Source organism: Anomaloglossus baeobatrachus, chromosome 8 (assembly GCF_048569485.1).
Source record: "Anomaloglossus baeobatrachus isolate aAnoBae1 chromosome 8, aAnoBae1.hap1, whole genome shotgun sequence".
NCBI lineage: Eukaryota > Metazoa > Chordata > Amphibia > Anura > Aromobatidae > Anomaloglossus > Anomaloglossus baeobatrachus.
In genome coordinates this window covers 100222607-100246243 of record NC_134360.1, presented here as the reverse complement: position 1 = coordinate 100246243, position 23637 = coordinate 100222607, and the positions used below count along the sequence as shown (strand labels likewise).

The 23637-nt window shown below is 43.4% G+C and overlaps 1 protein-coding gene across 1 annotated transcript in view; it reads right to left on the bottom strand.

Moving 5' to 3' along the window:
* XPNPEP3 (X-prolyl aminopeptidase 3) overlaps window positions 1–23637 on the bottom strand; it is a 301518-nt gene that overhangs the window by 193215 nt on the left and 84666 nt on the right. The window contains exon 3 of the mRNA XM_075321922.1: window positions 8264–8674. Coding sequence (XP_075178037.1) covers window positions 8264–8674 — 411 coding nt within the window. The remainder of the gene's footprint in view (window positions 1–8263; window positions 8675–23637) is intronic.

Below are 23637 nucleotides of genomic sequence, written 5' to 3'. Positions count from 1 at the left end.
TTGATTAAAAATCTAATATATATTATTTGTAAATATAGGAAGGTAAACCTAGATGTACCTTGATCTTCCATCTTTATTACTCTAATTTAATTTATTTGATTTGTCTATTATTTATTAAATAACCTACTATAAGGAAATGTGTAACTATAATTAATATTTCATCCTTATTGTGTTAACATACTAATATAAAAATAATGTATTACTAGGAAGTAGACAATTGTATATATTGATGAAGGAAGTATTCTTTTCTTCCAAAAAAGTGGAACTTTTCCCTTTTAATATGATTCATATTTAATAAAGTAATATTCTTATATTAGATATTACTGAACTAAATATTGAAGTGTTTTCTCGATTGAGATATTTAAAATCTGAAGAAAAAATAAAAATTGTAGAATTAAGATTTTGATTAAAAAAATGTGAATATTAAATAATAATTAATATAAAAAATAGGAATAAAAAGGAAAAATAAAAATCGGAATAAAAAAATAAAAATTGAAATAAAAATAAGGCCTTCTATGTATATAACACCTTTATCTTCAATAATACATAACCTTAATGTTACCAGTATCTTATAGGATTCCCATACCTATCATAAAAATAATTAAGTCATGTAACCTTGCAAATAATACACTTCTCTTAGTATATAAATGCATTATGATATACTTCAAATATATATTTTTTTTATTCCCAATTCTTCCTTTGTACTTAAAATATTAATTATTAAAGTATCCTGTAAACACATATTTATCAAATATAAAATGTGTGATTGAGACCAAACCTCCCCCTTTCAATATCATGAAATATGATATTATAAAAATTAATATGTTTAGATTAAATTAAATTAAAATTTGTGTTGTATATCTTCAAGACCATATTATAAATATCACTTCCATATTTGAAAAGAAAAATGATTACCAATCTATGTATCAGTAAAAGAAGTGACTTAACACAAAAGATCCTAACATCTCTATATTAAAGAAATATGTCTAAGAATAATATATATATATCCGATATAAATTCCTTCATTTATACTTATGTACTATAACCTATTTATTCTAATAGTATACATACATATATTATAACCTCGAAGTTAAAACAAAAATTCACTTTTTTTTTCTTTTCTGGATCCAAGTACTCAACATTGACATTAGCAGCTGCTCAAACAATCAATCATTCATAGACACATCTATGCACACAAGACTGTCATGGTTCTTTAACATATACTTTCACATAAAAACATTGACGGACACAAATCCCTGTTTTCCCAATTATTCTATGCGCATTTCAAAGATTGTTACTAATTTGAAATACTTCTCGAAAAAATACAAATTCCAATGTATTACATACTGTACATTTTGACCATAGAACAAACATTTATATTAGCTTTAGTACCAAGTCACATGCTCTAGTACGTGCAAAGAACACCATTCCAAAACAGCAAGCAGTTTTATTACACTCCAAAGCTCAGATTACATTTCTAATAACTCTAAAGAAGATATATGTATATTCATAAAAGAAACGTTAAAGTAATAGTTCTCTGGCAATTGGTACCTGAGAAAATAATATTATTAATCGTGCTTTCGCGATTAACCTTACCCAATAAAATATATGTTACCTGATTGAGGACAAGAACAAATGTATAAATAAAAAGTTAATACTTCATCAATCTGCTTTACTGATAAATTCTGAGGGAAATAAAAGAATAAAATTATTATATTCATGATAAAAATGAAAACACTTAAAATCTGTTACTTTCTCTTATTGTTTTATTTTAAATATTATTATTCATATACAGAGATTAAATTATTAATTTATAACATTAAACTATCATTTGACTAAATGAAAATATGACCTTGATTTACTATCACTACTTTTAATATATATATATATATATATATATATATATATATATATATATATATATATATATATATATATTCACTGTATATGAAAAATTATGATTATCAAATAGCAAAATTAATTTATCCAGAAATCCCCTTTTATCCAGCTAAAGACCAAACCTCAATTTTTGCAAGATTCGATTTATTACAGTAATTTCCAGAATATTGGAATTGAAATTATTTTGTAACTCAATTTTTGTCCTTAAATGAGAAAAAATGTCTTTCTCTGAAAAACCACCCAGCTGTCGCTGGCTGTCAAATTCTCTGGACGACCTTTTTTCTTTCACTAGTGACCAGGGGAGAGAATCTGCACAAGACACCTGTTTCTGTCCTTCAGGGCTTTTAAAAATCGCTTGTCTGAGATAATCGGTATCAGATTTTGTGACAATTTTCTCTTTCATTGAAGGTGACAAGGAAAGAGGGGGGGTGCATGACTTATAATTCACATGAAATTTCCTGCGAATTTCATACATCTTGTCACAGAAATATTTGGATCTGGGAGACACTGTTGGTTTTTCACAAAAACTCTCCCTTTTTCGTGTTGGTTTTTCAGAACTAATTAATTTCTGTTTTGACTGACTTTTCCTAACAAAATCGATAAATGTCGTACATTCGAATAGGGACTTTTTATTTAATGCCACCGCACAGGCGGCATTATCAAGGAAATTAAATTTCTTGATGAATAAACGTATCATTCCATCCAATCTGACATTTGGAATGACCGCCCTATACAAACGTTCAAAAATGGACATAAATGAGAACGTACTCTCATTCTGTTCAATTTGTAATTCCTTCAACATCTCATAATTTGGATCAGATTCATTCCTTGCACAGAAGATGAGATTTTTCAGCCTTATGATATCGTTATCATCTGAACAATCAAATGTCTCATTGTCAGAAGACTTTTTTAATGCCAATTGTCTAAAGAAATGCTGAGGTATCCACATACGGAATAACTGATTCGTCTCACTATTGGTTAAATTTAACTTCTCAATGGAACTTTCAAATATCTCTGAATTTCTGCAAACATGTACTTTAGGATTATATGCAGGAATTAATTTGCATATGTCCAATAGACTCTTTCTAATTTTAATCCCTAAATTAGCCTGTTCTATTTTTAGAAACTGATCGTCGCCATTTTCTCTCTCCACGTGTCCTTTCTGCACGTCTCCCACTCTGGCTCCTCCCCCTTCTGGCTTCTCTACGTCATTTCCTGCTTCTTTCTCAGCATCTTGAAAGGCACCTTGATTAGGTAGCACATGTCTGCCGCCATTATCAAGATTCTGATTTGCAAAATTACAGTCTAAATCATCTGACTTATCATTTCCAACATTACAGTCAGAATTCACCATATCACTGACTGACATTCCAGGGTCTAAGCAGTCTTCGGATTTCTCTGTCACTGACTCTCCTGACAATTCAGGTTGTCTATTTCCACCATTTTTACATTTTTCTACGATTAACTTGTGAAAATCATAGACTAAATGACAGACATTTCTGATTTTCTGTTTCTCTCTATTAAAAGACCTTACACATTCTATACGTGAATTCTCAAGTTCACACTCCTCATAAAAGCGTAACCAAATCTCTTCCACATTAGAAATATCTGAATAAGTGAATTGAATTTTACTTTGCTTAACATATGAAGAGATAAAATCCATTTTCTTACCTGAAATGATCAGATGATCTCATGGATGATCCTTTAAGACTTGATTCACTTTGTTCAGCACGTCTAATACTTCTTATGGACTGACTTTATCTTTCTTGCTCAAAAATACGTCAAAAGTTAACTTCTGTGGCTTTATAAAGTCTTTAAAGTTCATTTAAAAAAAAAAAACATTCATGCAACTTGACTTATACGTATTTCCTAGGTTCTGCGTGATTTTTATAAATTGTCGATTCCTGATCTTTTGCAGGAGATGTCTCTGTCTCTCCCCCCGTATGCAAAGTGAAGGAAGAAGCAAAAAAATTCAAAAAAAAAACACGAATGACTGAGCTCGCCAAAATGTTAAAAAAAATATACTCTTAAATATATTTTCTTCAAATACGTAAAGGTGCATGAAAGAAAAGACTTCAAAAATGTAAAAAATAAATGTATTTTATCTATTTTAAAAATGGTTGCCAGGGTTCATTTACAGAAAGGAAAAATAATATACTTTGATAGCTTACGCAAAGAGTTCATTTAGTCCATACCGAACAATGGGAAGTCTTTACCCATCTCTCTTTGGGTCCTGAATAGCAAGGCAGGGGATGTCATCTCTTAGCCAGCGTGTCTTGCAGCACTGGAGTCTTCTGACCGTAGGCAATGTGGAGGAGCGACCAGTGACCACCTCCATCGTGTATTATATACCAGCTGTTCAGTCCATATAGGGTGTTCTAGTTGTATAGTTCCATATGACATAATCTTCTGGAAGCTTCGGGAAGGATTTATATATATCCTTCCACGTCAGTACTCAAGTATACTCAATATAGATATTTTAATACTTATTCCGTAAAAACTTAATTAATAAACTATGCCCTCCAACATAAACAGAACTGTGAACGTATATGTCTTACTATAAAATATTTGATAACTAGATGTATTAATTTTAATGCTTTTTAACAAGGACGGACATGGCAGCAGCCATGATCTTCGTAAAGACCCTGGGTGCGGATGAGAGGCCGAAGGGAAGAGCCGTGAATTGGAAGTGATCTTCCGCTATCGCAAAGCGGAGGAACTGTTGGTGAGAGGTGGCTATCAGGATGTGAAGATAGGCGTCTTGAATATCCAGCGATGCCAGGAATTCGCCTATCTCCATGGACGCGATGACTGACCGGAGTGACTCCATTCGAAACGGCCGAGGCCTCACCGACCTGTTTAGAAGCTTTAGGTCGAGGACGGGACAGACAGAGCCGTCCTTTTTGGGGACCACGAAAAGGTTGGAATAGAACCCCTTGAAACGCTCTGCGGGAGGGACTGGTACCACGACTCCGGCTCGGAGGAGGGAGTCTATGGAGTGAAAGAACGCGCGAGCCCGCGCGGGAGACTCAGGAGAGCGAGATAGGAAAAAACGTCTCGGTGGCTTTGCTTCGAATTCTATTTTGTAGCCTGATGTGATGATCTCTCTGACCCAGGCATCGGCGGTCAGGGGGATCCACACATGCTGAAAACGAGACAGACACCCTCCCGACCGCGAGTCACATGGAGGAACGTCGGCGGTAACCAGAAGAGGATCTCGTGGACTGGCGGGGACGTGAACGCCAGGCGGGATTGGTCTTGAATGACGGGGTCTTCCTGTCTCTCGGAGGAGAGCGGCTTTTCCGCGGCTGGGGAGTGGAGTTGAAGCTGCGAAAGGGCCGGAAACGAGCGGTGGGGCGCCGATTCTGGAAGCGCTTGGGGCGCAATTGGGGGAGAGCTGTACTCTTTCCTCCCGTTGCATCGGAGATCAACTGGTCCAGCTTATCTCCGAAGAGACGTTCCCCTAGGAAAGGCAGGGAAGTTAGTGACTTCTTAGAGGCCGCATCCGCGTTCCAGGACCGGAGCCAGAGGGCTCGACGGATGGCCACATTGTTGCTGGCGGCCTGGGCCGCGCAACTTGCAGACGCCAGGGCTGCATTAAGCAGGTACTCACCCGCGAGGGAAATCTGCGAGGCGATGGGAACCAGGTCCGGATTGGCAGGAATGGCGCGGAGACCGCAACATAGCGTGTCCGCCCAGGACATCAGGGCCTTCGCAACCCAAACCGAGGCAAAGGCCGGAGAGAGGGATGTGCCCGCTGCCTCGAAGGCGGAACGGGCCAACCTGTCAATAGTACGGTCCGTAGGGTCCTTAAGAGACGTACCGTTAGTGAGTGGAAGGACTGTGTGAGAAGACAGGTGGGAGATTGGGGGGGTCGACCACAGGGGAGCCTGCCCAATCCTTTCGAAGACCCTCAGGAAAGGGATAATGCAAATCGATGGACTTACCGCTGGTAAATACCCTGTCCGGCTGTTGCCTGTGGCTGCGCAGTAACTCAGCGAATTCTGGATGTCCGCTGAATGTGTTCTGGGCCCGCTTCACTCGCTTAAACGAGACCTGGGTGCTCTGGGAGGAGACGGGGTCCACCTGTACCTTCAAGGTCTGGTTTACTGCTTCTATCAGACTATTCACCATGCGCCGAATATCAGCCGCCTGCTCTGAGTCCTGCAGGGGTGCCGCATCGGAATCATCATCGGAGCAGTCAGAAGCCTCCCTGGAGGACTGACGGTCTGGACCTGGGGATGAAGGTGAAACCTGGGAAGAGTCTGAGGACGAGACCTGGCGGGTCCGTTTCTGAGCAGCAGAGGAGGACCCTGCAACGGGGCTCACCTGCTCCGGAGGCGAGTGCGCCGGGTCTGCGGGAATCTGGGCGAGCGACGGCAGCAGGCGCAGTGCTTGCGCGATGGTCCGAGAAGCCTCAGAGAGGGAATCTACGGACTGGGACAGGGACGCTAGCCAGTCGGGGGGGGGGGGGCGGGACGCAGGGCCCTGCAGCAAATGGCGCTGTGGCGTCTGCGGTATCAGAAACGTCGGCCGCGGAGTCCTGCGGGGGCTGCGCGTCTGTAGAACAGACGGAGCATAGTGGGGCGTCCTGACCCTGGGAAAATTTGGACTTGCAGGAGGAGCATGCAAAAAATAGTGCAAAGGGGGCCTGCTTGGATTGGGTGGGCTTAGCCTTAGGCATGGTGAAAGCAAGTACTCTCCCTGGTGGCTGCTAGGAAGGAGACAGGAGAGGGTTAACTCGTCCCTAAACTCAGAGAACGCTACCTAGTGAGGGCTACTCCTTAGGAGCAGAGCTTACCCAGGTCCTGCGTGCTGCCCACCAGTCCAGAAGAGGGAGTCCAGGAGTGAGCTGGCCAGAAGGGTCAGAACGCCGGCGCGCTGCAGCCTCAGGGGACCAGAGACAGGCTAAAATGGCGAGGGGACGCTGGAGGAGGCTGGGGGAGGAGCAGCATTCCGGCGCGAAAACCGGAGGATCCACAGCCCCCACCATCAGCCAGGAGGCAGAGCAGTGGGAGGATACAGAGGGAGACGACCGGCGGCCAATAGCGCTGCAGCGGGGGCGTGGCTAGGACGCAGGAGCGACTAGGCCGAGACCGGGGGCTAAATTTATGGAGAGGGCCGGGGGAAAGTGCAGGAGAGGTCGGTCCTACCTGTAATCGGCGGCGCCGGCCCAGCAACGGATGCGGTGCAGGCAGGGCTCCCTGCCCCTGCCTGTGTACAGCGCTACTCGTCCAGGAAGACTCCGGGGGAGAGCGTGCTGAGGCAGGGTAGTGGACATCATGATGGGGGTAGCAGCCCCCTTGCAGGAGAAAGCAGCGTGACAGGGCCCCATCGATTACACACGCTGCGGAGGTTCCATCCCTGCTGTACTCCCCTGTACGCCCTTTGGGGTGATACCGCAGGGCGAATCAGGGGTGCCCACAAAGCAACCTGCCCACACGTGCACCCCCGGGAGCGGTACCACGGGGATGGATGGGGGAGAGGGCCCGAAATCTCAAGCCCCTGCGACCCTGGGGAGTGGTACCCACAGGGCTGCGGAGGATGAGTGAAGCGAATACCTGCAGAGAAAAAGACGACAGGTATGAGAGTGATGAGCGGCGCCGAAATAAAAGAAAAAAGCGCAAAAAAACATACATGGCTGAGGGGGGCCGAGACGGCCCACATCAGCCTCCTACGACACTAAGCTAAAAACTGATCGCCTCCGGCTCGGGGTGTATACTGCTAGGGAGGAGCTAACTTTTTATGTTTACTTAGTGTCAGCCTCCTAGTGACAGCAGCATAACCCATGGTCCTGTGTCCCCCAATGAAACGATAGAGAAAATTATTTTTTTGGCTGTCTGGACAATATTTAATGTTTGTGACAACTAGTGACATTTCCATATACCCGATATACAATTTCTTTTTATATTGTGTTTTTTCCTTCTGTGGGGTTTTTGGCACCACCTGCTGGCCATTTTTGGTACCCTTAATTGTTTTTAACTAAATATGTCTATGAATAAAATATTATCCTTTTAATAAATAAAAACTTTTTGCTGTGATACACATTTTTTTCCTTTTTTTTCTTCATGAGATGTGTATAAAACAAGTCCAGATGACTAGTTTGGCACACCAATACGAGGTGTTCTATTTGGATGGTGTGTTGTTTTTTTTTTTTGCTTAAATTTTTATAGTGAATCAAGTGTATAGTGTCAACTACTGCTCATATAGAGGGTGGTGTTGGGCCCATCAGCGGAGTCACCGGCTCTCCTGTGGGCCAGTCACAGTGTGAATATAACTACTTTATATTTCATTCATATTGCAAAATGGAGCAGAAAAAAAGGTTCAGAACACTCCTTTAATTTAAAAGTAAAGATCCACATACCAAGTAGCCTGGGGAGTATATGTTTAAACTCCTCTAATGGATAAGCTTCATCTACTCCAGTCAGTGCAACAGCTCCATCAGTGCCAGAGCGAGGACCATCCCATAGTTCCCGTCCAGAGTCTCTGCGTGGCACAAAGAGCGTGGCTGTGTGAGATGGCATACAATGTCCTGGTCTGCTTTGTAATAGCAGAATGCTATCTGGCTCTAAAAAGCCGCACAAATAGAGAAAGTCATTGTTCTGATGAAATGGAAACGGGATGTCGTTTGCCATATACATGATAGTACTGGATAAGAAAACTGCAGCATAATCTGTTTCAAGTCCCAAAGCTTGAGATTCGTTATGTATCTTCAACATCAGCTTGTGACGACGAAGGGCATACTCTGTCTGTGTCAATCCTGGCGTAACCTCCCCTGAAACGAAAAATTTACATTGTGCATTACATAATTTTTTACAATAGTTGACTATTATCACTTAATTTTTTTTACACTTTACATTTTGATGATTTTATTGAATGTATATGTGAGGCAGATTGAATCATGTAAAAACACTACACCAATGTGAACATGGAATCAAAGCATTCTAGGCCTTTTCTCCCACTCATTTGCAAAGTAATTAAGTGGGTCTCCCTCTTCGTTAAGGTGCTGTTTCCAGTGGGGAATTCCACTACTTAAGGCCCCTTTCACACGTCAGTGATTCTGGTACGTTTGTGCTTTTTTTTAAACGTACCAGAATCACTGACATACGCAGACCCATTATAATGAATGGGTCTGCTCACACATCAGTGATTTTTCACTGCACGTGTCTCCGTGCGGCGTACTCGCGTGTCCGTGATTGCCGCACGGAGACATGTCCATTTTTTTCTGGCATCACTGATGTCCCACGGACCACGCAGTGGTGTGGTCCGTGAAACACGTGCCAGAAAAAAACGTGCTTTTAAAATAAAAATCATTTTTACTCACCCGGCTCCAGCAATGTCCTCTGCAGCCCGTGCAGCTTGCTACTTCGGAGCCAGCTCATTACTGTCGCGCATATTCATGATGCACGACACAGCTGACCCGGAAGCAGCTGCTGCGGGTGTCAGCGCCGGTCGGATGCTGCACCGCGGGAGCGATCAGCATCATGGAGAGCGGGAGCGCGCACAGGTGAGTTAATCTCTAAGTGCAATCACGGGCCACGGAGAACGGAGCCCGGATTGCACTTAGACAACCCACGTGTGCCGTAATTCACGGCACACGGAGGGACATGTGCGTGTTTTACACGCCAGTGAAAAACGTCAGTGGTTTTCACTGACGTGTGAAACGGGCCTAAAAGGGAATCTGTTTGCAGGTTTTTGCTATGTAATCTGAAGCCAGAATACTGCAAGGGTTAAAAGATAGAATTCAGGGATGCCTGCCTTGTCAAGGTCCCATATGCTGTTTATGTGCTATATTTATTTAACCAACAGGACGTATCATTAGTCGGATTACAATATCACCAGCACAGCAGTGCGGGACAAACCCCTCCTCTGATTGACAGCCCACTGTCAATGTACTATCTCTACAGAGAGCCTGGAGAGGGCAGGACATATCTTTGGACTCTGCTACATGGTTAATCTAAAAATTCTGATTGTGTAAGAATGGCTGCACCTATTAATCTAAGTTTTACATTGTTGGATTCAGAGACTTTGCCTACATCATGCTGCTCTCAGAGGAGGTAGCAAAAACCTATCGACAGATTCCCTTGAAAGTGAACCAGTTAGGTGCAATCAGGGCCAGATTAAGGTTGGTGGGGGCCCCTGGGCAGAAAATCTGGTGGGGGCCCCATAACGTTAACATTTTTAGCCATAACAGTAGAGCACGAACTGTAGCATTTAGATATAAATCCAATGAAGATTTATCTTATCCTGTTCTGCCACATTCAGTTTTACAGCACTACAATACAGACACAGTCCAGGATAACTCACAGCCGTCACTTATACACAGAAAGTAGAGTTAAGGCTGCTTTACATGTTTCAATTACATATGCGATCTTGTATGCGATCGCACACGCCCCCATCGTACGTGCGGAACAGGCAATTTGTTGCCCGTGTCGCACAAACGATTAACCCCCGTCACACGTACTTACCTTCCAAACGACCTCGCTGTGGGCGGCGAACATCCACTTCCTGAAGTGGGAGGGACGTTCGGCATCACAGCGGCCGGCCAATAGAAGCGGAGGGGCGGAGATGAGCGGGACGTAAACATCCCGCCCACCTCCTTCCTTCCGCATTGCCGGCGGGACGCAGGTAAGCTGTGTTCATCGTTCCCGGGGTGTCACACGGAGCGATGTGTGCTGCCTCAAGAACGATGAACAACCAGACGTTCAATTTTTAGAAAATGAATGATGTGTATGCGATCAACGTTTTAACACACAATTAGGGTCGCTCGTAGCTGTCACACACTACAATATCACTAACAATGCCGGATGTACGTTACGTGACCCCGCCGACACATCGTTAGATATATTGTAGCGTGTAAAGCCCGCTTTAGTCACATATTTTTTATTGATCCCAATGTTAAGGCAGCCAGGGCCGGCTCCAGGTTTCTGTGGCCTCCGGGTGAAAGAGTCTCAGTGGACCCCATCCACACACAGACACGCACATACACATACAGGCATAGGTACATATACATATTTGAAGACAAATTCAGAAAAATACATATAAACAGATAAATATATGCACGGTCATATACACTGACATACATGCAGACACAGACACATTAGGGCTCATGCGCACATTGCGTACTTACATGCATTTACGCTGCGTATAGCACTGCAGTGTAAATGCATGCGTCCTGCATCCCCTGCACAATCTATGTAGATTGTGCATGATACGTGCACACGTTGCTTTTATGAACGCAGCGATTTGGGTGCTAAAATGTTGACCCAAATCTGTGCGTTCATAAAATGAGCATGTCAATTATTCCGCGCGCTATGGATGCAGCTCCCACTCTGTCTATGGTGGGGGGAGCAGCCAGAGCGCAGGAAATCGGCTTTTTTTGTACAGAAAAACTGCATCTATTATGCAGTGTTTCTGCAGCGATTTGACGCGCGCACATGTGCTGTCAAATCGCTGCAGAATATTCAGTTACGTGTGCATGAGCAGGTATTACAGGTATTAATATGGGGAAGTCACCAGCAGCCTCACTCACCTCTCCCGCTTGTTTCCGTCCAGCTCCTTCAGGACGTGTGGCTGTGTTTCACGATGGCTGTCACTAACAGACATGACTGCACTGCTGTATATACATCACAGGAGGGGTTGGGGGCTACAATATACACATTACAGGAGGGGCAGGGGGCATAGACATTACTGGAGTGGCAAACAGCTCTGGTGGTGTACTCATTACTGGGATGGGTGACATAGCGCTCTGGGGAACCCATATAGTTCTGGGGGGGCGCACAGACTGCTCTAATTCATATATACACACACAGTACTGCTTCTTACACATACCGCTCTGACACACACACACACACACTAGAATGCACCCCCTACACACACACACACACACAATACAATGCACCCCCTATCACCCCCTACACACACACACACACACAATACAATGCACCCCCTATCACCCCCTACACACACACACAATACAATGCACCCCCCATTACCCCTCCCCCCACACACAATACAATGCACCCCACACACAATACAATGCACCCCCCATTACCCCTCCCCCCCACACAATACAATGCACCCCCCATTACCCCTCCCCCCACACACAATACAATGCACCCCTCATTACCCCTCCCCACACACCCAATACAATGCACCCCTCATTACCTCTCCCCCCACACACAATACACCCTCCATTACCCCTCCCCCACACAATACAATGCACCCTCCACTACCCCTCCCCCCACACACAATACAATGCACCCTCCATTACCCCTCCCCCCACACACAATACAACCCTCATCACCCCCTACACACACAAATTACACTGCCCCATCCCTACACACTCCTGCCTCTGCCCCCCCTCCCTCGGAATACAGTACTCTTCCTCTGCCTGTCACAGAGCTGTGTTTCTTCACAAATGTTCCCCGTTATGTGTCCTCAGCCCCTCCTCATTCATCCCCATTAATTAAACCTGTCTCTTCAGCTCTTTCATGGAGCGCTGGCTTCCTCATGTCCCCTGTGTGGCGCGCGCCCGCAGCACTGTGATGACGTCAGCAAGGTGCTGATCTCATCACGTTGCTGCACGTCGGGGGCGGGGCCCAGTCCCGGTGCGCTGTTCAAATGTATTTACGTCTGAAAGACGCAAATACATTTGAATAGGAACGGAAAGAGGAAGCTGCGGTCATCGGCTCTGCTGCGCTCCTCTGCAGTGTACATGCCGGCACACAGCAGAGCCGGCACAGCGCGCTGCCTCCTGCTCCTGCTAGTGTGCCTGGCATGTACACACTGTAGAGGAGCACAGCGGGGACAGCAGATACAGCGGCCCAGCACACCGTGCCCCTGCTTCTAGGGGGGGGGGGGCAGCTGCCCCCGCCCCTCGCTGGGCCGCAGCACATAGCAGGGAGCATTAGCACACCTCTGACCCCGGAAGTGCAAGAGGCCGCTGGTACTTCCGGGGTCAATCAGCGTCCTGTGCCGGCAGTTTGTTTATGCAGATGCAAATAGCGGTGCTCCAACACCTCACCCCCCCCCCCCCCGAAAACACAGCTGATTTATTAGACTGTCTTTACGGAGGGGGAGAGGGTGTGAAGAAAAAAAAAATGCTGACAGGTGCTTAGTGCCAAGTATGGTGGCGGCCCCCTTAAAAGCTCTTTTGGTGGGGGCCCCTGGGCTGGAGCCCCGCCTGCCCCGCCTATAATCCGGCCCTGGGTGCAATATGCACCCAGTAAAAGAAAGAGAAGAAAGAGAACTCCGGCACACTACCCCAAATAAAGTAGAAACTCAAAGTGTATATTCAAACAGTTTGTTCAATTATTTTGAAGAATGGTAGAAAAAAAGTCCACATGAATGAGACGTTTCGACCAAATTCGGTCTTCCTCAATCGGGACTTATCTCAATGCATGGGGTGATGGTGGGTATACAGTCAGAGATGCAACACAGTAGATAAATGAGGGTTTGTTTTCGGTTATGTAGGATATGGTCCTATAGCCATCAGATACTTATCATCATAGGGAGGCTTAAATTACTTAATCCTGAAAGGATGTTTGGACAATCAACTACAGGTGCCCTATGTGGCCAGAAGAAAACGTCAAAATGCTATTAGGATAGAGGCTTAATGCCGTGAGGAGGATTAGTGTCCTATACTCAATAGGTAAATCAGGTAGTCAATATTGCTTCAATATGGCTTTAAATGGCAGGCACCCATAGAGGGGACGGTGGGTATATGCCAGGTGTATGGCCTCTAATGGTATATAGCTTCGGTGCTTCTGTATAATACTGAGGCAAAAAAGCCACTGTTGGCTGTTATAGGAAGGAGGTCCGCATCAGGTGTGTAGCGAGCGTATGTATGTGCAGAGGAATAGGCTTCGTGGGACTACGTGGTTAGGCAGGGGTTACCAATATGCACCTAGAACTGCTCATGGTTGTGGCTGCATATTGGACCTGACAGGTTCCCTTTAAAGCGTCACATATATGGCAACCGTTAAAGGTCCATTAAAAAAATGTTCAGGGCTGTGTTTATGGCTCACGCTGCCTTGGCACTCAGCCTGAATCTGCCCCAATAAAGGCCCTTTTACACTTCCAAGTATCATCACTGTCACGATTTGCTCCTTTTTGAACAATTGTAATGATAATTGTTATCAGAGGAGTGTAAAATGAAAAGTGAAAGATGGCAGCAAGAAACCGTGCTTTACAGATTTTTGTGTGAAAATACAGGAACACTTTAAAGTAGCTTTAAAGGGAACCTGTCACCAGTTTTGGGGCCTATAAGGTGTGGCCACTGTGTAGAACATAAAAATCACTTTATAATACTCACCTAGAAGGCCGCTCCGGTGCACAACAGTCAGATGGGTGGTGCAGTTCTCCGGGACCGGCGCCTCCTCTTTCGGCCATCTTGGTCATCCTTCTTCTGAAGTCGGCGTGCAGAACGCGTCCTACGTCATACACACTCGCCGGCACTGAGGTCCTGCGCAGATGCACTTTGAGAGCAGATGAAAGTGCGCCTGCATGAGGTAGGATGCGTCATGCACACCGCCTTCAGAAGAAGGAAGACCAAGATGGCCGAAAGAGGAGGCACCGGAGAACGGTGCCACCCATCTGACTGTTGTGCACCGGAGTGACCTTCTAGGTGTGTATTATAAAGTGTTTTTTTACGTTCTACACAGCGGCCTGGGCTCTTATATACAGCATGATAGAATGCTGTATATAAGAGCCCGGTGGTGGTGGCCACAGCTTATAGACACCAAAACTGGTGACAGGTTCCCTTTGAAGTGGAGTAATCTCCTATCTGCTTGTGTTTACAAAATATAACATATACTCACCTTACCATCTCCTGCCACTTCTTTTCCAAGGCCACCCAGGTCTCCTGCCAGTTTCCATATGTCCTACTGTTCAGGAGAGCCATAAGATGAAATACTTAATTAACCTCTGAACATAGAGCACTGTGGGAAGTGTGTTCAATGAAATGAATTATCTATACATAAGCCAGTCACTCTTAAGAGGAAGCCAAGATGGCCCCCGATGACATCACAGACCCTACCATCAGCATGGATCCACCAGATGACATCCCTCCCATCACCATCACCATGGATCCATCCGATGACATCATAGACCCGCCTACAATGATGCCCACCAATCAGCTCATGGACTAACACATTGTTCAACCAACTGACCAATGGACACATCCAAGTATGCTCACTGTGGGGCTGACCATGCTCCTTTGCAAGGTTATATCAAAGCAAGCTCAGTTGTAATAAAGCAGAGCATGGGCTGACTTCTGTCGAGGAAAGATGAATATCCGACTGTGTCTGATCTCATTTTTCAAGCATGCACTCGATCCACACCAATTAGACCAGGCAGTAGGCAACTAGTGATCTCTGATTAAGAGTTCACCCTAACACTATTGGCGCCCAACGTGGGGCCAATAGACGGAGACACCTGAAATCCTGATGAACCGGCAACTGGAATAGCATGACGTGCTGGACACCCCAGGAATTTGATCACTTCCTAACGAGATTACGGTAGGTCTGCTGATTTTTCATAATCTGTAGTCTTTCCGTGGTCTCGGGGGGGGGGTGGCACTGATTGCCTGACTGTGTCCAGTTTGTTGGGGCATCTGTTGACGGGCAGACGGGTCTCACGGCTATTGGCCATATTAATCTCGGAAGAACCGTCACATATTCAGTTGCCTGCTGCCTCTTCTGTATTTGTCTAGAGGGGAGATTGACTGGTAGTTAGGATAGCAAGTGAGTTTTTGAGCGGTGTTTGGATACGTGGAGGACGCCCCATATGGTACAGTTTTTGGTTGTTGCCTGTCATGTTTTGCGGTTCTGGTGGAGATTTAAATAGAGTTGTGGCTCGAGGCCTAGAGTGAATGACTCGGCGAGAGACCTAGATAAGAGGCTGGTATGTAATGACTAGAGATATAGCGCAGTTTTAATTGGTCAGGTTAGGCACGTGTTTTTCACGGGCTCTCAAAGCTGTGTTATAGAGGCTAGTTACAAGTCCTCCAAGAGAGGCAGGTTAACTGAAGTCTGTGTTATAGAGGCTAGTTACAAGTCCTCCAAGAGAGGCAGGTTAACGGAAGTCTGTGTTATAGAGGCTAGTTACAAGTCCTCCAAGAGAGGCAGGTTAACGGAAGTCTGTGTTATAGAGGCTAGTTACAAATCGAAAGATGGAGAAATTGATGAAGTTGTGTGTAGTTGTAGTCGGAAAAAATCCGGATGAGTGGACTGTGTTGAGATGTGGGGACTCTAGGCCGCAATCCTGTGTGTAAACCATGTGCTATTTTTGGTTGCAGCCATTTTAGGTCAGATTTTAAAATGGTGGATGAAGCACATGGCTGAGGCAAGCATGGTTTAAACAAAGAAGAGGAAGTGAGGGGGGATGTGTGAAGAAGACCATGTGCTCTGTAAATGTTTGAACAATGGACTGGATGGAGTACTATATACTTAGACAGAAAACTAAGTGTTTTTATCTATAATTAGACTTAGATCGTGGACATATATGTGAGTAGTAGGGGTGGGGGACAAGTCATCAAAAGAAATCTGACAATTGCCCCGCCCCTATCAAAGTGTATTAAACACGCCCCCTTAATCAAATGGCTATCATTTGATATCCTTTTGATATCAAATGGCTATCATCTGATATCCTTTTGATATCAAATGGCTATCATCTGATATCCTTTTGATATCAAATGGCTATCATCTGATATTTATTTTTTAGGTTGTTATGTTTTCCCTTAATCCTGTCCTATTATTTATATGTCCAATAATTGTTCTCTTTTATATAGGTATTTTGATACTGTAATTTTCCGTTAATCAAATTGATATTCAAAGTGTATCATTGATATGAAATTGTCTTACTGACACTATTACCCATTAAAAGAAACTTTATTCCTATAATAGTAGAATGTTCCCCATGATATTGTCAGTAGAATTATATATAGTATAATGTTCCCCATGAGTCTTATTGATACGATTACCCATGATATTAAATGAGAGAAGTCGGTCTTATTGATACGAGTACCCATGATATTAAATGAGAGAAGCCATTTTATTTCATATAATAGTATAATGTTTATTGAACCAAATCCACAATACACAGCAAATATCAAAGCAATTATCAGCGAACAATATCAAAATCAATACAATTGAACATCCGCAATACACAGCAAATATCAAAACCGCAAATAACTGAGCAGTTGAATTTAGGAGAATTCAAGCATCTTGTAGAAGCATTAGGGACAACAGCTGACTTTACAAGAGACAAGGCCTTGTGTTCAGTGTTTTGCAATAGCAAATAGAAGTTACAACTGTAACTTTTGTCAATTACCCGATTGTTTTTTCAGCTTCCTAATGAAGTTGCAACATTTGTTCATTTGTCTTGAAGCGAACATTCATTCACCATCACCTGTTTGCCGTGTATTCATAGTTTTTAAAAGATGTAAGTCTAAATCTTAACATATGACCGTCCTCTTGCTAAATGCCAAAGCATAAACACACAATATTGACCGCAAGCAGTACTAAATGATTGCTGAAGCTGTTTATCTTGAAAGCAGTATAATTCACTATTTCTCTTTAAAAACTTTACAAAATCACAAGGAAAAATTTCATTTTCCGGGGGTAATCCATAACTGTCAAAAAATATGGACTTCTTATCATCGCATAGTAAAATTAATATCCAATGTTTGCCACTCTGATCGGATTTGTCTGTATTGACGATGTACGCAGCGGGTCTCTGAGTGACTCTGGTTGACGGAAGCAAATCACACGGATACACGCCAGAAAATATGCATTCTGTATAGAGATCGGTCTTCATCATGTTTGTGAGTTGTAGGGAATCCATCAGTAAAAATCATACAACACTTAACGACGATTATTAATCTCTAGAATAGTTGAGTTCAGGGCATACACTATCATATTTACGGTGTGGGGCGTAGGTAGAGCAAAGCGTATTTCAGCCCGCAGGTTGCCAGTTTTGATGAGTGAGAAGTGACTTCCAGGTTCTTGATCGGCTGATAAATCAAAAGCAAAGAACGTGAAGCCGTCCATAAATTCTTCTCGATCGATCGACAGAGCGCAGTCCGCTTTATAGTTCCCTGAAATTTGAACTAAAGACATATATTCTCTGACGGCTAGATCAATATTAAAATTGGGTTGGAAGGGTTGTGACGGTATTTGATGACCCTCCAAATATAAAGAAGCGTGGCTAATGTGTAATGTGGAAAGTACAACGGGTTTTTATTATACGCACCGCTAAATGCTTCGTTATCTACAAATCCCAATATAACAGTTTTCGGTATGACGCCTAAGTATAAATTTTCATGGTTTGAGATGCGAGTACCTGTAGGAATACTGTACACTTTCATGCAGGCCCTATCAATAGCGTATTTTGCTGTGGCATTTAGCAACGCCTGACTGTGACCTATCCGGACAGCCTGTGAAACTTGTACTCTCTTTACATAGAGACAAGCATGCATGATTTGTACTTTAAGCGGATCAGCTTCAGCAGACATCAAACAGAAAGAGTCCTTGTTTCTCGTCAGCTTGATCTTAAGGTCAAGACCATTCAATATAAGCTTCGGTTGATTAAATCAGGGCTGTGGAGTCGGAGTCGTGGAGTCGGAGTCGGAGCTCATTTTGGTGGAGTCGGAGTCGGAGTCGGTATAAAATGCACCGACTCCGACTCCTAAAATATATAATAAATTGGGGACAGGAGTGCAATGCAGAATGTGCTGAATATTTTACTAAATAACAACATTTAGTATAATGCTTATATTTAAGTGAAAAATTTATTGTAGTACAATGTGAACATCAGACATTTAATTGTTTTTATGATACAATAATCAAGATATTTGGATAGAACATAAAATATTTATTGGTATACAACTTTAGAACACAAAAAAACTAATAAATTTTAAATATGTAATATATATAATATATATATATACAGTGTATATACACACACACAAGATATATATGTAATCTACTGTATATTACATAGTGTATTACATATTTACAATTTATTACAGTTTTTTGTGTTCTAAAGTTGTATTCCAATAAATATATTTTATGTTCTATCCAAATATCTTGATTATTGTATCATAAAAATTATTAAATGTCTGATGTTCACATACACATATTCATGTACTACAATAAATTTTTCACCTAACTATAAGCAATATATGTAGGAGTCGGAGCCGGAGTCGGAGTCGGTGCAAGAGAATTTGAGGAGTCGGAGTCGGAGTCGAAGGTTTGGCTTACCGACTCCACAGCCCTGGATTAAATATATCACCAAAAATTGGACCCAACAGATCCACAGGCTTTGAGTGCATAACTGCTAGAGCTCTCTTGTTGAATCCCGCATTTGCACCATCCAGGATTCGGACATTGTGTTGTCCCGCATTGTCTTTATAAAATAATCCCGATGTAAACTGAGAAGCCAAAGTCTGTGCGCTGTAATTCAATAATGTTTCAATGTAGGCTCTATAGCTGTAAAGATTGTCTGATTGAGAGATGAGGCGATCTCCCAAAGTAATATCAACCTGATTAAATAATGTAGCGATCGGGTAATTTATCATAGCTACACGAGCTCCATCGGCTATATTCGAATTATCTAGTTTATTTATGTAGAGTAGGGTATTGGTAATTCCAAAGGCTATAAATATGAACACTATACGGGTGCAGCACACTGAGCAACCGTCAGTTAATACTTCTGAAGGTTCGTCTAGTGATTTTGGTATTGTAATGCCTCTAAAGAAACGCTCTGATTCAAAACGGAGAGTAAGCAAAAAGCAGAGAGTTGACTCTACATCAGCTTACACAGTGAAACCTGTGTGGTCTGATGAACAGGGCATCATGCTTACTGCTATGTCTGGACAGTATGTCCAATGCAAACTTTACCAGAACAAACTAAAATATTTTTGTGATACCTATGAAAGATTCATGAATGCATATCCGACACCTGACATTATCGCAGAACTATCTGAATTCAAAAGAGAGCATGCTATTGTATTACTACAACCTAATAAAAAGGAATCACTGTGACTATGCATGGTTGGTTACGGGATGCAGAAATTACCAAAAAAAGGGACGAAATTATCTAAAATGGGTCCACAGAGGGCATACAGATCGAGAGTACTTAAACGTGCTCTAAAGCTGTTGATTAGATCTAAACGATCGCTAGCAGCTAGAAAGCAACGAGAGGCAGCTCACAGATCTAGATCTACACAAAACCCACAGATGCTGATACATGCACAGAGTCCTTCACGTAACCAAGATAACCCTGGAGGTGTTAACCCCACTGTGTCTCCAAAGGCTCAAAGCAGAGAGCCTCTGGAAACACATGCTGAAATGGCACATAATGCAGCACCTGTTGATAATGTTGATTATGATAATGTAGTGAATGCAGATCAAGCAGTATTTTTACAGCATTTTTTTCATCAACAAAGAGATGTCCGCAATTTCAATGCCCGCTTGCACATTGATCATTTTAGATTTGTAAATTTAGACCGCATCCAATCATTTGTAGAGGCCATAAATGTCGTACATGACACTATTCAGTCATTACTGGACAGAATCATCAGAGACATTGATCCTGGGGACTTTGTTCAATTACCGTATTTTTCGGACCATAAGATGCACTTTTTTTCCCCCAAATGTTGGGGGAAAGTTGGGGGTGCGTCTTATGGTCTGACTATAGGGCTGCGGCTGGGAATGAGGGTGCTGCGGGTCATCGGGGGCAAGAGCAGGCAGCAGCAGCGCCTGCCGTGACCACGTGGGCCCGCTCATTACATATGCACGCCCATCCTCCCGCCCATCTCTCAGCGCTGAAGCCGGCGCTGACAGGTGGGCAGGAGGACGAGCGGGGACGCGCGCATAGCAAAGAGCCGGCCGCATGATCACCCCTGGCAATTACAGCCTGGAGTGATCATGTGCGGCTGTATTCACTGCCCCCCGCGCGTCATTACCAGCGCGGGGTGCAGTGAATCAGTACACTCACCCGTCCCCGTGTGTGGAGCCGCCCCCCTGCTGCACGCGATGTCTTCCTGTCTGTGCCGGTCAGCTGATCTGTGCTGGTCAGCTCATCGGCACAGACAGGAAGACATCGCGATGCAGCAGGGGAATGGCTCCACACACGCAGGTCAGCGGCGCAGAGAGGAAGATGATCGGTGCTGGAGGGAGTGAGGAAAAGGTGAGTATAAACGTTTGTTTTTTTCTCTGTGCTATAGGATACAGGCCATATACCAGGATGGTATATGAGCACGATGGGGGCATATAGCAGGATGGGAGTATATGAGCAGGCAGGATGGGGGTATATGAACAGGATGGGGGGTATGTGAACAGGATGGGGGGTATATGAACAGGATGGGGGGTATATGAACAGGATGGGGGGTATATGAACAGGATGGGGGGTATATGAACAGGATGGGAGTATATGAACAGGATGGGGGTATATGAACAGGATGGGGGTATATGAACAGGATGGGAGTATATGAGCAGGCAGGATGGGGGTATATGAACAGGATGGGGGTATATGAACAGGATGGGAGTATATGAGCAGGCAGGATGGGGGTATATGAACAGGATGGGGGTATATGAACAGGATGGGAGTATATGAACAGGATGGATGGGGGAATATGAGCAGGATGGATGGGGGGTATACCAATAGGATGGGGGTATATCAATAGGATCGGGGTATATGAACAGGATGGGGTATATGAACAGGATGGGAGTGTATGAGCAGGATGGGGGAATATGAGCAGGATGCTGGTATAGGAGCAGGATGGGGGTTTATAGCAGGATCATATACAAGGCAAGAGGATCATTACCAGGATGGGGTACCTTAGTAGAGAATTTGGGGACATTACCCCCATAACAGTGTCAGCAGCAGATCCTCGCCCCCTAACAGTGTGTCATGACCACATTTTTTGCTTAAAGTTTTATTTTCCCATTTTCCTCCTCTAAAACCAGGGTGCGTCTTATAGTCCGGTGCGTCTTATAGTCCGAAAAATACGGTAAGACTTGAAGGTGGTGCCACATTAGATCCCATTTTCACTACAAAACAATCAAGGGATGATTTCAGTTCTGTATCATTTTTAAATTCTGTTGCTCGCACATTGCAAAGTAATGCTGAATGCCTAGCTTCCAATTCCCTCAAATTAGTCGTAACAATAATTAAAAACAGACGCGGTGGAGCAAAAAGACGGTTGAAATCTATAGCGAGTAGTCAAATCATTAAACAAAAGAAGCGCTGGCTGTATGACTTTAACAATTACAACACAAATCTGTGCTTCAGTGCTAGTGTGTGTGCCCTGATTGACGACACTGATGTCGGTGATTCAGTTATACTGAGTCGTGCTAAAGCCATACATGCAGCCCTGGGTATTCCTGAGGAACAACTAATAAACTTTAGTGAAATTGTGGATTTTGAGAAACTTCTGGGTGTCAACATTAAAGTACTGTACTACAGTCAGGGTGACTGGCGTTACTTTCAATCAGGTAAAACATCTGGTACTAAAAACATTTTCATATTGCACCATGATAATCACTACTACGGTATCAAAAATATGAAGGGTTTTATCGGTGAGGATTACTTTTGCGAAAGATGCAATTCAGTGTTTCATCACAAATTTAATCATTCGTGTCAATATTTTTGTAAAGCTTGTCAAAGAGAGAGTTGTGTGGAGAGCATTGATGCGCAACAGCCACCTCGTTGCCCTGTCGGGTTTTTTGTCGCTCGAGCGAGTGCTTAGATCATCACACACATTTAGCTACAGATAACCCAACATTCTGCAGACTTAAAACATTTTGTGATAAATGTCATCATTTTGTGTTCAAAGATAGTGAGTCCGAGCATAAATGTAAAGGCATGTGTTGTCCTGTTTGTCGCATACGTCTAAATGAATTTGATGACCATCTTTGTTACATGCGGAGGTATGTACCAAAGGAGGAAACAGAACAATATATATTTTATGACTTTGAATGTATGCAAGAGACAGGTACGCACATACCAAATTACATTTACGCAACAACATTGCATGGCAGTCCTACCTGGGAGTTTGAGGGTAAATTGTGTACTCATGATTTTGTACTGTTCTTTACAAGCGGTAAATTTTCAGGTCATACATTTATAGCCCACAATGCCGGCAGATACGATGCTTACTTTATTGTTAAAGAATTGATTTCTGAAAAACGCTGCGTAAAATTGATATCCCGAGGTGGACGCCTCTTGTGTGTAACGCTGCCTGATTTGGATATACGATTTATAGACTCTCTAAATTTCATCCCCATGAAACTTAGTAAGCTACCACAGGCTATGGGTTTTTCAGGTTCAAAAGGACATTTTCCCCACTTTTTTAACACCGAAGAAAATCAAAACTATGTGGGGCCCCTATCCGCTGTAAAATATTATGGGGTAGAGTACATGTCGCCTAGTGAGAAAGGGGAATTTATGGAGTGGTATGAGACCCAGGTAAATACAACTTTTGACTTTAAGTCTGAACTAAAAGCTTATTGCAAGCAAGATGTTGAGATTCTGAGGCGCTCGTGTGAACTCTATAGAGAGCGTGTTATGGAGATGATGCAGAAAAATATTCAAATATACTGTAAACAGGAAAAGAAAAAGATTGAAGTGACCAGATGCATTGATCCTTTTCAACTCGTGACCCTGGCCTCTGTATGTATGGCAATGTACAGGTTTAAATTTCTTCCAAAAAACACAATAGCCATTTTACCT